The 17806-nt window shown below is 32.6% G+C and overlaps 1 protein-coding gene across 1 annotated transcript in view; it reads right to left on the reverse strand.

Moving 5' to 3' along the window:
* The window catches only part of LOC129004110 (protein Skeletor, isoforms D/E-like), a 67310-nt gene extending 49848 nt beyond the window's left edge, over positions 1 to 17462 (reverse strand). The window contains exon 1 of the mRNA XM_054432541.1: positions 17339 to 17462. Within this exon, the coding sequence (XP_054288516.1) occupies positions 17339 to 17381 (43 nt within the window). The 5' untranslated portion in view covers positions 17382 to 17462. The remainder of the gene's footprint in view (positions 1 to 17338) is intronic.
* Positions 17463 to 17806: the final 344 nt, after the last annotated feature.

The raw sequence follows: 17806 nt of genomic DNA on the forward strand, positions 1-17806 counted from the left end.
TCTGGCCCCATAAACTCTCAACAAGTTCTATCGAAGCTCAGCGTGTTTACAAAAAGTTGAGTCGGTAAACTCGGATTTTCTTGCTTATATTCTAAATGTGCAGTAGTAAATAAGTTCGCAAAACAGCTCTCGTCAAACACTTTCTGGAAATAAGTTGTTTTGGCAACAAATCGCTTTTTTATGCTTCATAAACTCACGTTGAATCAATCACCGTCCGACGCTAAACGTTTTATGTTTCAATTCCATTCTCACAACTTTTCCAATCAATATTCCTCCCTACTGATAGGGATTCTATTTATTTTATGCAAATAAAGAGTTCGTTTTGTCCCATACAAATGGTGATTTAGGTAACCTTGACAAGGCATAGTAATTTATATTTCTGAGTATTTTATTGTGAACATCTTTCAAATTATGATTTTGAATAATAGTTAGAAGACCCTAGAACCACATTTATGTATTAGATTTAGACCTAGTATACAATCAATTAAAGAATAAAAAAAAAGTATTTTCGTTCAAACAAATCCTTTGTATAGCAAAAATGGTAAGTTTTTTTAATCAATCATTAAATTAAAAAGAAATTTTAAATTTCGAAATTGATTGCTTACGAAAACCATAATGCTATTTTAAAGATTTGTTTATTACTATTGCACAATATTTCTTTTATGTTGTTGTTAAATTTGCATGTATATTTTATATCTTATAAGATATTTACATAATTTTCAAGTATATGTATAATTCGATTAAGTTATCTCTTTTATTCTATGTATTTATATTTGTCAGGTTAAGTGTGAGAAAGGGCAATATGGTCCTAACTTGACTAAAAACCTTTTTAATTTCATTTGATTTTAATTTCAAGATTAGCTCATGTACAAGCGTAGCGATTGTTTGATTGATGATTATTGATAAGTTTACAACTGATTATCTAGATAAGTTTACGAACATGCAGGCTTAGTACTGCTTTGCGTTACTTTATGTTAAATACTTATCTTCTTGGCTGTATGATATTACTATCATGGCTTGACACTTTAAACGTCTGTCAAAATCTATGTTTTATTTTCGTTTCAGAACTCGTAAATGAATTAAACACGAGTTATTTATAATATGCAAGAATATGCATATCATTAATATCTTATTTCAACAAAACTTACAAAGTGATACACTCTTTTGTCTTGATGTCAAAATTTCATTATAATGGTAACGTAGGCATATAAGTAACTTCATAAAACATGTATTGAATCCATACGTTATCGAATGTAACCTCAGTCCCCAAATAAAAGTGTTTGTAAGCTTACCACTTGGTTGCAAAATGCCTCAATTGGCTTTATATGCAACACACAGAGTGGTCACTGGTCAGTCAGTACTCGGTATGCGAGAGGAGGCATGCATTAAGCCACGTCCACGTGCTATTCACATTCATGTTCTGCGCCTAAAGCCTAACACCTGCTTGTGTGCAGCACTCTGAGAAAGCGCATTGTAACTAACTGACCGTTCCAACTACCTTCCTGGTCTCTCACAATTGGACACTCTACTTCTGACGTACTGTAGGTCTTTCAGTAATTGAGACAGTCAATAACGAGGTCGCGGATTGTCGGAGTAAACGAAGACATATGTTTCTGTTATGGAAAAAAATGGTTTTTAAACTAAAATCGCCAAAGGAGAACTACAATTTGTTCACATTTAATCAAACATAATTCTAGTTATCAGATTGCTGTGGTCAATCTTTCGTTCTACCTTGTAAATAAAAAGGTAACAAGTTCTTTTAGTACCTAAGTGAATTAATAAACCATATTCGTATTAGATTAACGAAATAGGCTACATCATAAACACGACACTTGACTACATTTATTTACTCTACAATAAGTTATAATTTTTTTTAGGTACATCCCATTTTTTATACGAGATCTTTGGTTCGACTCTGATTTGCAGCACTTTTCATCCTGCACGTGGACCTCGTATTTTACTCATCTACTGTTGAAGAACGAAACATTTTAAACCGAAAACTGTAAGATGGTGTTTGTTACTTCAATCCGTAGCCAAAATCGGTTTCTGAGCGCAGTTCAAGGTAAAAAATTTATAAAATCAGATTGTTCATACCAGGTTTTATAACCTAAAAATTCATACACTTACCTATACGTACTATTTGTAGATTACAGTATAAATGTTCAGGGTTTTCTAGCCTAAAGGTTCCTCATTCGTTCATTTATTACCGATATTGTTTAAAATTACCTTTATTTAAGAATTTAACAAATAATTAGGTTACCATTATGAGTAGTTTAAATATGAATAATTATTTGCAAAAACTCGGTCAATATTAAAAATCCATTTGAGCTGTACCAAGTAAAGAACAATCATTTTTAAATGTTTTCAATCCTTGTTTACCCGTCGAAATATAATGTGAGTATTCAATAACCTTTATTGGACAAGGCCTTTCATCAGTAACTTGTCAGTATCAGTCCGGATTGAATTGTTCAGATGAATAATTGAAGCACCTGCGCCTGCGTGTGGATGGCATTGGCCCGGATGTTGAGAGCAGAACCATGAAATCCGCGGCACAAGTGGAGCATAGAGTGACCGAGAAAGTGGCGAGAGCGCGGCCGAGGCTCGAGCTGCCGATGCCACCCCGGGCTGTCCGATTGGTCTTTTGACCAAGTTGCTAAATTAACTATAAAACATCGTTGTAGTTTTGGTAAATTCCCACATACATTTATGGTTGGGCATTTTCTACGCCAATATCCTGATTATTTTTACACATTTAGAATATAAATGTCCAAAAGCTGTCTCGTTACTCTCTCGGTAATATTTTATTCGAAAGCATCGTTGATGGTGGGGAGCCCAATGGAAAGGGGCATCTAGATCCAGAACTAATCCAAGTCTAGATCCAAATGGGAACCTAAAGTTTTAAAGTCAAACACTATAACCACTTGTTCATTTAGACAATTTACTTTCGAATTTTCCTAATACCATGTTATTCTTTATAAAATAATTGTTTTATAACACATTTTTGCTTACTTTCTGACTGTCCATTGTATTGATTTTCCCCATACGATTTATGCTAACTTATTGAATAGTAACATGAAAATTATTATAAACGTACAAGTTTAAAAAATGAAGTATCAAACAGGTATATCTCTGGCTGAAGACAAGGTGATGGCGGCCATAAGAAGATCGAATTAACATGTTGACAGATTATGTATTATTCTCCTAAAACCAAGATGACACACAGGGGATGACTGAGTTTACAACGGAGCCTAATGCGGTTCTAAATATGGTTGTGTTACTAAAGCTATGAAAGGTGAAATTAACATCACAAACATACAAGTATAATGGGTTTTATGGAAGACTGCGAATTTGCTTCAGCGCGTGTGCGTTTCAAGCAAGGTAATATTTACGTGGGGTTATAATGTATTATTTATTTATTTATAGTAAATGTAATAATTGATTTTAACACTAAGCACTACTAACTGCTAAATGCCTATTCTTCTTCAATAGTAGTGAATACGGCTGTTGATGTATTCATCAAATTTATGAAATTTATTGTGTTTAATACAATATAAAACAAATATTGGCAAAAGTAATGAAAACTTATACTATTTACCTTACTATTTATTAAGTAGCCTAATTGGTTAATTTACTTTCATACAAATGATAATTCAAAATTACTTCTAAGAGAAATAAGTTTTTATTTTTATTTTTATGTATGTTTGGTTTTTTACAAAAAAAAATACATAACCGAACTGAGAAAATATTAATAATACACAAAAAATTCCATTGATTGACAAAATGAAAGAGGGGTGAATAAAACTGTTAACCTTGAACCCTCATAAGTCTATTTAACTATATAAAAAATTTTGCAGGCCTCTAGCTAAAATGATCGTTAACTGTGAATCCTCACTATAGCGAGAGACCATAATGAAATAAGAGTCATCAGACGTACGCTCACAGCATCGGCGGAGAAAGTAAGAGAAGTGGAAAGAGTGGAAAGAGTGGACGTCCTTGCCAATGTCCTTGAAAAGACAAGGGAAACTGTAAACAGGAGAAGCAGATCGTCAGTTGGCAACATCACGTGATAATGAAGAAGAAATATCAACAGTCAACAATACTGGTGTCTTTTAAGATGACCATTGCAGTCCTAGAAACTGGTCATGATAGACGTGGACCTGGTCAGTATGGTTATTAAAAGATTGTTCAACCAATATGTGTTTGTCTAACTAACGTACCGAAGAGTAGCTGCTTATGTATGCAGAACATAAATTTACTTTGAATAAAATTAGCGCTATTTTTTGTATTACTGTATGCCATCACTTTTAGTCAAAAGGTGTCTTAATCAGCAAGAGTAACGTTACACAGTAAATTGATAGTAAATAAATATAATAAACTTACCTTGCACGTCAACCCTAATAATATTTTCCTATGAACTAATGAAGTTTTATGATTGAATCACCTAATTTTACTGAATTTTATTTCAAACAATATCCAATTTTAAATTTTAAAATGAACGAACTTAAATTGTTGAAAAAAACTTAAATATATTTTTTTCAACTTAATTGATTGACTGGTCTTGAATTTGTTTGAAGACTTATAAACGGCCTTATAAAGAACAATCGACAACAGACTTGACCCGTGGTCCATCGAAGAAAGTTTCAAGTCGAATAAATTTCCATTACATTAAACTTCAAAAATCTAGACTTCAAATTCACAAAACTCAATTGCCTTGAAAAAATGTTCTTTGAAAGTCGTCAACAACAAACGTTAAACTCAGAGTTTACTAATGAAGTTGCTCATTTTGTAAGTGAGTTTAGGAGTTGACAAAATAATTCCTAAGCGATTAAAAAGGCGGGTGATTGAAGGCAATCTGTTAAGCGGGAAAAATTGAGTAAAGAAGTTATTTTTCTTAAAATTGGAAAATGATTTTATTGTCTACTATTTAACTGCTATCATCTACAAAATGAGTTTTATAAGTAATAATGAACAATGAGATAAACAACTCATGTACGATGTAGTGGTTTATATAGTACATCGTTTACATCGTTGGTTATGACAAAGGTGAAGCCTAATGAACGTGTATTTACAACTTAGTGAGCCGTACGGTGCATTTGTATTTACCTTTTGCACCACAAAGAGGAACCAAATGTTACATGTGCATCAATTACCAGCATCTGAAAACCTAATTAGTTATAAACATTGACTGTTCGTTTACACCCATTTTATGAATTTATCACACCCATAATGAATAATTTTAAGGCAATAGTTAAGGCTGGGAATTTAAAATTGAGAAATTGTGACAACATATGTATCATAGTCACTATAATTTATACGTTAATTTCTAACTAAAAAGTTTCAAATATTGTAATGCTTCAAATCATTTTAAAATAAGATTTTAAAACAGAATTAACTACTGAATAACACATACATGTTTTGAATTTCTGTAAACCAAGCCAATTGGGGACAATATCAAACCTTTTTTCATTTGGAATAGTAATTCAATTTGTTCATTTTTCATTTCCACTTCGCGTGTTTTTTTTTAATCTAACTATTATAATCAAGATAGGTAAATTATATTTATCTTAGCGTTGTCATTTCAGCATTTTCCCTTAGATTGATGTTCATTCTCCTCTTTAAATGACCAAGTATAGTTATACTTATTACAGCTCTGTGTTTTTTACTTTCTCCCCCTATACCATAGTATATGGAGAAAGTATTGTTTTCGTCAAAATTTTCGAGTTTGAGTTTTGAGTGGATATATTCGTTTTGGGTCCCCCTGGACCCAAAAAAGTGGTTTTCGAAGTGATGTCTGTGTGTGTGTGTGTGTGTGTGTGTGTGTGTGTGTGTCTGTGTGTCTGGATGTGTACAGAGCTAGAGACTACACCTGTGGTCCGATTTCGATGAAATTTGGTATGTAGGTTCTAATCCATGGTATCTCCAGGCGTTTTTTTAATTTTTTTGAAATTTTGATTTTTAATGGAGATTTTCCCATAAAAACCCATAAAAAACCGGAAAAAATCAGATTATCTCAAAAATGGCCCGAACGATTTTGATAAAAATTTAGTATGTTGTAGCCCTTTAAATTCTGAACAAAATGGTACAAATCCCATTTCTTTAAAAATTAAGGTTCGAAAGTTATGGTAAATTTTGTTATTTTCCCATAAAAACCCCATAAAATAACGAGAAATATGATTTTAGGAAAACAAATCCGGTTTTTATTTAACATAGTATGTTATGGTCCTTACAAATTTGATGATTTTTTTATTTTTTAGAAATTTTGATTTTCAATGGGGATTTTCCCATAAAACCCCATAAAATAATGGAAAAATAGGATTTTCCCAAAAATGGCCCGAACGATTTTGATAAAAATTTTGTATGTTATAGTCTTTTATATTCTGAACAAAATGGTACAAATCCCATTTCTGTAAAAATTACGGTTCAAAAGTAAATGTAAATTATGTCATTTTCACATAAAACCCCCATAAAATAACAGAAAAATCGGATTTTCACAAAAATGGCCCGAACGATTTTGGTAAAAATTTAGTATGTTATAGTCTTTAAATTCTGAACAAAATTGTACGAATCCCATTTCCGTATATTTACTCTCACCGCTTACACATGATAAAGGTTGTTAACAAACTTATTATGGGAGAAAGTATGTGTCAGAATGCTGATACCGTTTATTTAATTAGCCTATATAAAATAAAAATAAAATATATTTTGCTAAACTACCACTGTAGCTTGGAACAATAGAATTTAAATGCAATCTTTAATTAATATTTCATCTCTCAGAGCTGAGATCTCTGAGACAAACACTTCATTAGCCTAATGCACTTCATTGTATAAATGAAGTAAATGGAAGAGGCACGTCCTATCATTTACATTACCCGTTATTGGTGTCTATAACTCAATTCTCGCTCGTTTTGTTCAATGGACTATTTTCATTATTTATTTTGACATCATTCTTTATCTCAATTGTTTTAGGTCTCTTATCTGAGCTTTATATTTTTTATTAATTAAACGTGTTATAGTTTTTTTTTTTTTACTTTCTTTACTTACTCATATCTACATTATTACTCATATGTACATCGTTTGGTAATTCTTTAAGGGATAATTAAGTTTAAAAAATAATGATCGCCCAACAGTTAATCTTCAGTTGCTAAAGTAATATTGGAGGCCCCTTAAATGTTACATGATATAATAAGTCGTTTTAATTCTAATGACCGAACTGCGAATTGTTAATTATTTTTGATAAGTTAATTATTATTTTTAGAAAATAATTGTCATTGATGAAAAAGTAAACAGAATTTTTACTCGAGATTTATAATTATTTATATTAGTCATCAAAACGTGCCCTAATAATCATTCGATTAATTACAGTAGCAACATAAACATATATTTTGAACCGTAACATTATTTTGTTTACAACTCGACTGCATAGCATTACCATTACACATGCAGTGTTTATACATGCCGGAGCAAATGTCATTCAATTACAACAAACAAGAGGTCAGATCCATGTTAACAATGTTAACAAGTCCGAACTAGAGTAACGATACTCCCAGCGAGAATATCAACAAATCTAATTGACATAATTTTTGTTTGTTAATTATAACATTGCTACATAAGAGCTTCAATTTACCTACTTATAAAGAAATTTGTACATATTTTCATTAAATCAATTCAATCAGGATTTGTAGTGGGAATGACAATCTTCATAATGTTTTATTTGTTACTATAAAACTATAATTATGAACCAATGAAATTCAGATTTACGTAATTGTAATGATGTTATAATGGTTGTACACAAATTATTTAGAAAAACAATCAAACCCATAAGCTTTCACAGTATTACTAGCATAGTACCCGTCCTTTGTACGGGGTTGTCGTATGAGTATAAAATGCGTATTGCAGTTATACTCGTGCTTTGCGTTTACAATGGGAGAGGACACGGTTTGAGAACATATGGTTCTTTTAATTCACGTTATGTTAAAGTAGCATATAACACATCTACCATAGCCATAATCCATAATAGTATTCTACCACTACAACCACAATGTACCAAATCCAAATCCTCACAACAATCACCAAATATTCGCACAATATCACAAATTATTTATAAATCGAAACCATACGCATTCCCCATTGTGTTATCATAGCTTTTTGTTTCTGCTTGGTTCAAATTAGCTGTTGTCATAAATGCTAAAAACAATAATGGTGCTGCACCCTGTTTGTAAACACTACATCCTGTAATGCTATTGAATATCATAGAACCAAATTGTGTAGTTAAAACAGCTGGCAAAACTCCTTTTGAATATGAATACTGATAAGGTTAACATGGGAATTTTCAGAGCCACTAGGGAAGAGTACGAAAGGATCTTTGAAATAAGAGTATGTCTATATGTAAATCGGAAACGAAAGCTATCTTCGTACAAAATTTCAGCTCAATCCGACCAGAATTAGTGCGTGATTTGAACTTCAAATAAACAAACACACACACACTTTCACATTTATAATATTAGTATGATTATTATTGTATGTTAGTAAAGGCATGCTTGTTTTACAAATTCTCTTCCTGAACGGCTGAAGCGATCTGCACGAAATTTAGCACTGTCATTGTAACCAACCATGGGAAGGTATGAATCTAAAATGGTGCAAATCGGACCACAAACCCTTACCTACGTGAACTTAAACTAGAAATTTAACATGGGCCTGATGGGTTAACTGGTTGCCATGACACTAGTTGGGAGACAATAATAAAAAAGTAAACAAGACTCGCAACATATGTTAGTCAACGAATCATCTAAAATAGCACATTACAAATATCGTACAGAGAAAAAGGGGAAAACAATTGGATTAATATAACTGAGCATAATACCTAACAAAATGAATAACCAATAATTAGGGTCGCCAGAATTAGGCTGATGCACCATTGAATACTCCAAATAGCCATTCCATTTCTGTGAACCAAATATAGGCCAACCATTGAATTTGGATACTGCAAGTAGAATTTCCAATTTTGTGAACTAGACGTGCAGACTTTGAAAAGGTAATGCAAATAGGAATTCCATTAATGTGAAACAAAGATACCATTGAATTTGGATACGGCAAGTAGACATTCCATTGAAGTGAACCAGACGTACCATTGACTTTGGATACTGCAAATAGGCACTCCATTTATCTAAATCACATATAAGTGATATATTCCTTAGAAACAGCTGTTAATTAATAGCTCATACAGCTAATGGCAATTAAGGGACCCACAGGTTATAGTGGAATCCGAACCACATTTTTGCCTTGGTATCAACAAATTGGTCTAATTATCAGGATAGTATTGCGAATAGACGTAGTCCGTTAATCCACACCAGGGAGTATTCTATCCACAGTGCATTTTATACATATCTTGTACCGGTACTTAGTTAAAAAAAAAGAGATAAAAACACTATTGATTATTTTCCATTATAGAAAATTTTTTTATGCAGAATGTACTTTTTAAATTATAATATCTATTTTGTAGGCCTATGCAAAACCTAGTTTATTTATTCAAAACGTAAAATTGAATCTGTTTAGTTATATTACTAAATTAATTTGTTAGGTAATATTCTCCACACTTCTGTGAAAAATCCTCATCATTAACTCTGGAGGTATCGATTATGTTTATGTTGTATCATAAAAATATTTAGCTTTTATTAACAACTAGCTGTGTGCCCGTTCTACGCACGGGGATCTTATAGTAGTCAGTTGAAACCTTATTATATAAAGAACAGCAGTTGGTTTGCATATTTTCAGACGTGCTGGCAAAACTATTATATATAAACCTAATATTATGACATATAAAGAAAAAGCAAAACATATATAAAAACTTTAGTGACAGTTTGAACCAAACAATCTCACCCAAACAGCTTTTTGTTATTTAGAATATGACGTATTCTTTAAACGATGTTTGGTATATGTAGTTAATATTACTGTAGAAGGAAATGTGAACAAAATCACACAATGTTGTGTTTTTGAAAGTTTTTCATTTGATTTCCTAAGTAGGTACCTAGGACATGTATTCTAGGGAAAAGTACCGGTATCAAGGATCGTCGTCGAATAGGTTGTTATGAATAATTGGGTAGGCCTATGTACCCAAGATACAGTCTTATTGGCCTATTGGCTGTATGGTCCAGCGATTGTAGCACATAGGGGTCAGTAGAAACCGAAAGTGACACATTGGAAAAGCGAGTTTAGCATCATCCGTAAACCTCTGTTACAATCACCCACTGCAATTATGATTTTTCACTTTACGCTTTACACAACCGTCATTGAAACGCCGTCAATTTAATAAACGTAAGTTTCCCAGCCCTATACATCACTGTTTCAAGGTCTTTTTCCCGGTTATCAAAGCTTCAGAGCAATTGTATACACATAGAATCTCTATTTCATTTTACTCATTATTGAACTTGCGATTAATGAAATCCTTTATGTAAGGAAAATAGTTTTTAATCTCACTTGGTTTTGGATTTTGCTTTCAAAATGTGATCGGAAATGTTTGCGGTATTTGTAAACAACCTTTAATGTAAACATATCAGTGACAGCTAGAAAAAATAATCTTGATCCGAACAGCTGTTCGTTATTTCATTGATGATTAAGTGATGAACATTGGACATTGGGAGAAAACTTGACAAAAATCGCACGAAGTCGGGGTTTTAAACGTCCGTCGTTTTATATACAAAGTAGTGACGCCATATTTTAATGGCTAAAGACAATCTCGCCAATCCAGTGAATACATTAAAATTATTTGGATCTTGATAGGTACTCTAGTTTTTCAGGAGAAGACCGCGTAAAATGGCTCTTTGCCCGTAACAGACACGAAGACAGACAGAAATTTATATGAGACTTGTTTCGGTTTGTTTAATGTATAAAACGTAAAAATAATCTAAAAGTTTATGATTCTGAGCAATGTACAGACAAAACTCTAATTTTATTTACATATATTTACTTCTGAAATCGTTGACAGTTAATTCAATATGGTATGAACCTTACTTACACCGTGTTATATTATACATTCTTTACTTATCATACTTTGTAAAGTTTACAATGGCGGAGTACTGACATCACGGGGCACGGGATTCACAATGCAGGTCGTAGTACCAACAACGTCTAGTTACATACGGATCAGCTACATTGCAAGTTTGTTTCTCACGGCAGGATACTTTGAATACGAATTGATGTTTTCCTGCTGGACACGATCGTTTCCTATTATTACAGTCCGTGGCAAGGAGCTAGTGCCTGCAGGAAGCTGCTCGGGTTATGCTTCATTTTCTCTCGACTTTCTCGAGCAACCCGAACTCGACCGGTTTCGACACGGTTCTGTCCTCGTGTATCTGTGTTGGTGGTGGTGCGTACAAGTGTTTTTGTGTGTGTACATAAATAATTGACCGTCCAAGGGAGGTGCGACTGTGGCATTGTACTTATTAACAATGTGCAGGGCGGGGCGTGCCCTGTATTTGTTAATTATTGTTGCACAACATTTAGCCAACCTAGAGTGATTACTTCACCTGTCACGACAATATGGATGCGACCATTATGTTCAATTATTCTTCTTTCAGTGAATGTCAGACAGAACCTTGTGCTTCCCTTACCTAACTTACCTTGCATTGGTATGTCAGAACCTTAATGCTTATGCCTTGAATCTTATGCTTTCATTGTGTGAAAATCTATATATTATTTTATATGCGTAAAAGATACAAAAATGTATAAGATTTTCTAAATAGTTTATAATGTTATGTAAATTTTATATTTGGCATTTTACTACTCTGCTGACAACTATCAGGTTTTGGGTCTCAAGACATTGGTTGAAAACTAGTTATACAAATCGTAAACAAAGTAAAAATGCCTATTAATTGATGATTATAGCTTTTACATTTTGTATTTAGATTTATTGAATAATAGTTATTGTATTTTGTAAGCTGAATTTTTATTTGTTTGGTTGGTAATTATTATGAGACCATGAGACCAATCTTACGGGATTTTTTCACCATCTTATATTTGTATATTTAGCTTTTTGTAAAATCACAAAACACCAATCATTAAATTTTGAACAGAAAATAATTTGATATTGTTATCATATGGAAAGAGATTTGAAAACTGAATTGTTTGGAACATTTTTTTAGTACATCTCTAAGAATCTAAACTGAGTTTAAGACCTCGGCCTAAACCTAAAATATAGAGGTCAGTAAATAAAATATAGTTTTTACTTTTATGAATACTAGTGTACCTGTTACTCGAATTCGAGCAATTGCTAAGTATTACAGGCGTTATTTTAAAACGAATAACGGATGACACCAAAAACATGTCAATCGGTTCAGTATAGGATAATAGAGTTTGATTAAATCTTATGAAGTATCTATAGTTAAACATCTTATTATCATCTTTAAAATAATAGATTTTACCAGATATGTGAATTAATAAATAAGCATTTTTTTGCACTATTTCATGAGTATAGGTATTATAACAATCTATGCAATTAGATTAAATTGAGCACAATGTGATGTTAAGTCACTCTTCTCCTTCAGTCATTACCGAATAGCGTTGTTCATTGAATTAAATCGCCCGGTCACTAATTAATCTAAAACAATGAACACTGCTAGGAAATCTAATCAGTCAAGAAGGAATACAATGAAAACAACGCGATCTATTCGCATGACGCGTCTCACTTTTTCATTAAATTTCCCGCCAAACAATAGAGAAACTCAGTTCCAACCCTGTTTTCTTTCAATCACTTAGAGCATTATCAAAGTGGATTTTTCTCCTATTCTGTAAGCAATTTTCTCTCACGAATGGGGTTTTTACCGAGTCGTTTTGTTTATCGATCAACGTTATAAGAAGAGTTTGGAATCGTGGTTGGACGTTGAAACCCCCGTTGGAAATTAAAGTCAAATTGGTAGAGGCAATTAATTGGTAGTCAAATTTGTTCGTGGTGTATCTTCGGTCATATATGTTATGTTTACTCACTTATTAAAAACTGTTTTATAAAACCAAAACATGACATACTTGTTTATCCTTTTAAACATGTCTTAAGTTTTGGTTGCTATTAATCCCTTGGTCCGTGTGGTTCGTTACCTATCCAGTACACACTCTATTTATTACATCCATCCTTGTAAATAATTATAAATCTCTGATATTCTTAGTTTTAAAATACTATAAACAATTTCGTCTCAATACAAAATCTAACTTATTATTTTATATTTTTTCATGATCTTAGTAACCAGAAATCCTGGTACGAAGATTGCATAGTTTATATAAATAACATTTTAAAAGTATTTTCTATTAAAAACCTTATGAAATACGAAGCCCTTAAATTTTAGATTCTAATACTGTAAATACTAAACAAAGTTACTTCATTTCAGAAGTTTAAATTATTTTATGAGTTATTTTTAATAGTAAGAATTCACAAAGATTGTTTTCATACCGATGCAACGCCAGGTCTCTGAAACGAAGGAAGAAGCTAATTTAAGTTTAATTAAGGAAGCTACTAATGGTTACAATTTTCATCATGAAGCTCAACTTGTTTGTTTACCTGCAAGAATCTTGTTTACAAGTTGACGGACTTAGGAGGTAGGAGCGATGGTGGATTATATTTGCAAGGGCTTCATACATTAAAAACACTTTTATGAGCTTAATTTTAATTTGTGTTAAGTAAACAAGGTTTTCGCTGCAAGCAAAATCAATGGAAAAGTCAAATTATGTTTATAAAACTGATGTGACCTCCATTTCTTAAAAAAAATACTAATATTTCAATCATATTGCTTTCATCTTATTTATATAAATAAAAAAAGGTCATTACTCTATAACCAACGGACGTTAATTAGTTTGTAGAGTACACTCGATTTCAAGGGGCAATAACAATCACTTTATTGGCTTTGCTTACCCGACCCTCTAATTGGTACGGACTGTTTCAAGATTACAGTTTTAACTAATGATCAAACTAAACTCAAGTAATCAACTTCCCAACTCTTTATAACTTTGGCTACTAATTAATCTTTGTGCTTAATCTAAAATTGTAATTTCCCCAAGGATTTGTGATAATTAACCAGAAACTGTGAGTTTAGTGTGGGTTATTACGTTTCAGTTTAGTAGATCTTCACCAGAAAAGAAAAATCACCACGTGCCCTCTCTCAATATAATATTTCGTGTTTTAGACAGGAGATAGGATGTTGATTAGCAATTGTTTTAATACGGTTTCGTCTACCTCCGATGGACTGAGCCCAGATTTTACTGATTATCTAATCCATGCAGTCCATTATAGAAGGATTTAAGTCACAATTCTTACGGCAAGAGTTATTCAAAACCTGTTGTACAAACAAATGAAGCAATATAGTTGTCGTTAGTTTCTCTGGTTTATAATTTTGGTGACCTTGGGGAAGCTATATTGGACAAGCCGGGGGCGGCACAAGCTCTCTACTCTCCTTCCCCCACGACAGAAAGTTGCATGGATGTACACGACGGATATACACTAAACAGCAAATGACAACCTGTCCCGCCGTACAGCTTCCTCAAACTCTGTAGGGGTACTGCTTAAATTAGCATTACGATGTTAAAACGTTCTTAACGTCATCTTGCACGCACAATATTTGCGTTTCTAATGGACAAAAAATTTTGATTAACATATTATTATTATTTCAAATATTACACTGCATCACTTAAAAGAGCATTATATCAATTATAAGATTCTGGTGACATCTTAATTTTACTAGTTTCCTGTTGGTTCATTAACTTACCTCGCTGTATGGGCCTAGCTTAATTTAGGGCAGCACAATAAAACGTAAACAAGTCATGTTTATAAGTAACCCCGCAGACAAGTTGCGTAATGGTGGTGATATATCGGGCTAGGGGTAGTTTACGACTAGGGGGTCACCGAGCCACCAACAAGGTTACGGTATATGAGTCGTAAAGACCAGAATAAACAGTGGTACAGTGACTCTCGATAGACTACTGCCAGACTGAACCGATGAAGATAATGGATGCTGGGTTTTGTGTCCATATAACACACAACTGTAAAGCAAATTATGTCCATAACTGGTAAGACGATTATGGAAATAACTAAATGTTATTTAATATTATAAATATAACTAAATGACTAACTATATAATGTTTTTCATTTTAATATATATGGTGCAAGTATTTTTGCACAGATCGAATATACCTGTAGTAAAAATATAATAAATAGTGTAATGGGTAAAAAAAGTTAAAAAAAGTTGTTAATACATATTTTTTTATTGACCTATAGGATTATTGAGTTCAGACAAATTTGTCCTTTAGCTGTTAATTATTAAAGATTGTTTGTATATTGACAATTGACAGTATCAAAGCCATAAACTAGGCATCGATTAAAATGAAAGAAACTACAACATTAATGTGGTTCGACATTAACGGTCGTCAAATAAATACAGGGCATTTCTCTAGATAATATTTTTATAATTAATTATCAAAAGTAACTGCAATATTTCCTCCTGGAATATTCCAGGTAAAATAGACTCTACTTGTTATGTTAATAATTTTAAAATAGTGCTGAACTGTGTATAGATGGACTTAAAATTTTAAAAGTGTTAGATGAAAAAGTGTTATTCTTATTTGAGTTGTTAATCCTCCAGCTTACAATACATCATTAATCTTATACTTATTTGTCAACAAAGCTAAATTACTAACGATAAACGACATAAATCTTCAGCTGTTAGCACTGACGCTAGCCAAGCTATATTCAAACTAGCCGGGGACAAACACTCGCTGCTCTGGTTTCCTGCAATGAGCTTAATGTTGTCCCGAGCCATGTACGTATTAAGTAGCTTCACCATTAGAGTTGACATTTACCGGTTTTAGTAATTTCACTGCTTGGAGACCATGAAAACTCTTTATTGTAACATTGTCTTTACTGCCAAGTTTTTATGGACGCTCCGTTTCTTCTTTATGACCGCGACCTTAATACTTCTAGGTTCTGTTTTGCCCGCTCTCCGCCTCAAAATTACCATTTGTTTCCGGTACGCATTTTAACGGTAGACGGATACGTTTTTTTTTTCATATTGTACGCCGCAGAATGCCACGGTAATGTTTTTTGCACGTGGTACAAATATCAACATTCGATGTATTTTAATTCTTTATGAGCGAAATTAATGTAAATTTCATGTACCTAATTCTTTCTATGTATTTTATTTTTTTACGAGCGATATGATGTACCTAATTCATTCTATGTATTTTAATTCTTTATGAGCGATATGATGTACCTAATTCATTCTATGTATTTTAATTCGTTATGAGCGATATGATGTACCTAATTCATTATATGTATTTTAATTCTTTATGAGCGATATGATGTATTTACAAATTTTAATGCCAACTACGTAGTACCATTGTTTTATTCTTGTTTATTTGGGAATTCAACAATAATAATTGTTTAGGGTACAGGATTTAAACGTAAATGAAACTTATTTATACTAAAAATTAGTTTATTCCGCCTGAATGTGAAATAAAAATTTATGAATTTAATTTATTTAATCACACGTAATCAATATTATAATAGTTTTTGTTTAAATCAATTATATTAATTTAATCTGTTAGAGATTACTTATTTATTGGATATGTTTTTTCCTTTCACTAAAAGATAAAGTTTATTTTTACCTAATTATGTTTTGGATGAATTACGCACGAAAAAAATTCCATAAAAATGTTTATATAAAACAAAGCAACAAGTGTTGGCTTTAAAATACTGATGTAAAAAAGTAATAATAAGAAACCTAGTCAATCTATTTGTTAAAATTCGGTTGAAATCTGCTTCAAGCAAAGCGTCATGGCTTTAAAAATTGTACCCAAAACACGTATAATTGCACGTGCTTGCGCAGTTTTGTCAACACGGCGCAAGTTCCACAGCGCATTTTGTCAACGTAGCCGCTCACTTCCCTGAAGAGACTGTTAAATTCAATATCAACTAACATTGTTTTGATTTTTTCATGTATCTATGTGTACAATATTTCTCACCATACTAAAATTTAATGTATGCCATAAATGTGTTTTTTTTTATTTGTGAATTTATATGTTATTTATTCTGAATGTGTATGTATTATGACTTATTATAGGAAATTGTATATAAAAAAAGAAAATATTAAAATTTCAAAACTTCCCTTATCTAATTTTGCGGTATAATTGAGCTATCCTGTATGCCCGATTACTGACAGGCTGTGCCGAAAACAGTGTTGTTGTCTTCTTTCTATATCGAAGTCATGTTCATATCCCGAGCGTACTAGGACAAATTACAATATTATAAAACTACAACTAAGTGTGTTATAACCGACGAACCGTCTAGCAAGTGTCAGATACTTACAGCAGATGCAGAGTAGAGCTAAGACAGAGGTGTAGGCGCGCATGTTGATCACTGGAACGCCCAAGCGCCACTGTTCCACTGGGCTCTCCAGCCTAGTACCTTCTCCTAGCCCCCTCCAGCCTCATCCCACACTACCAGGCGTTGGGTAACTGGAGTCCAGACGCTCTTCATTCATACGGTAACAGAGAAATGGGCCAGTAATCTGTCAATCAGTTTTGTCACCTAGACATTGCTCGCGCGCTCTAAGGCATCAGGTAACACGTGAAAGACAAACAAAAGCTATGTCACAGAAGAGCTTTAAGCTTTTCTAAACGATTGCAGTAAGAGTTACTTCGAAGTTGTATCTTTTTAGAGCTGCTCGAGGATTGCTTCGTTTGCATCAGTTTGAATTAGGATTTGAGTATGAAATTGATTTTACCTTTGATATTATGCCAATGGAATTTTTGTGGATCTACATTTATTTTTCTA

This window comes from Macrosteles quadrilineatus, unplaced genomic scaffold (assembly GCF_028750875.1).
Source record: "Macrosteles quadrilineatus isolate MER2022 unplaced genomic scaffold, UCM_ALF_1.0 Scaffold_1__1_contigs__length_201487025, whole genome shotgun sequence".
Classification (NCBI taxonomy): domain Eukaryota; kingdom Metazoa; phylum Arthropoda; class Insecta; order Hemiptera; family Cicadellidae; genus Macrosteles; species Macrosteles quadrilineatus.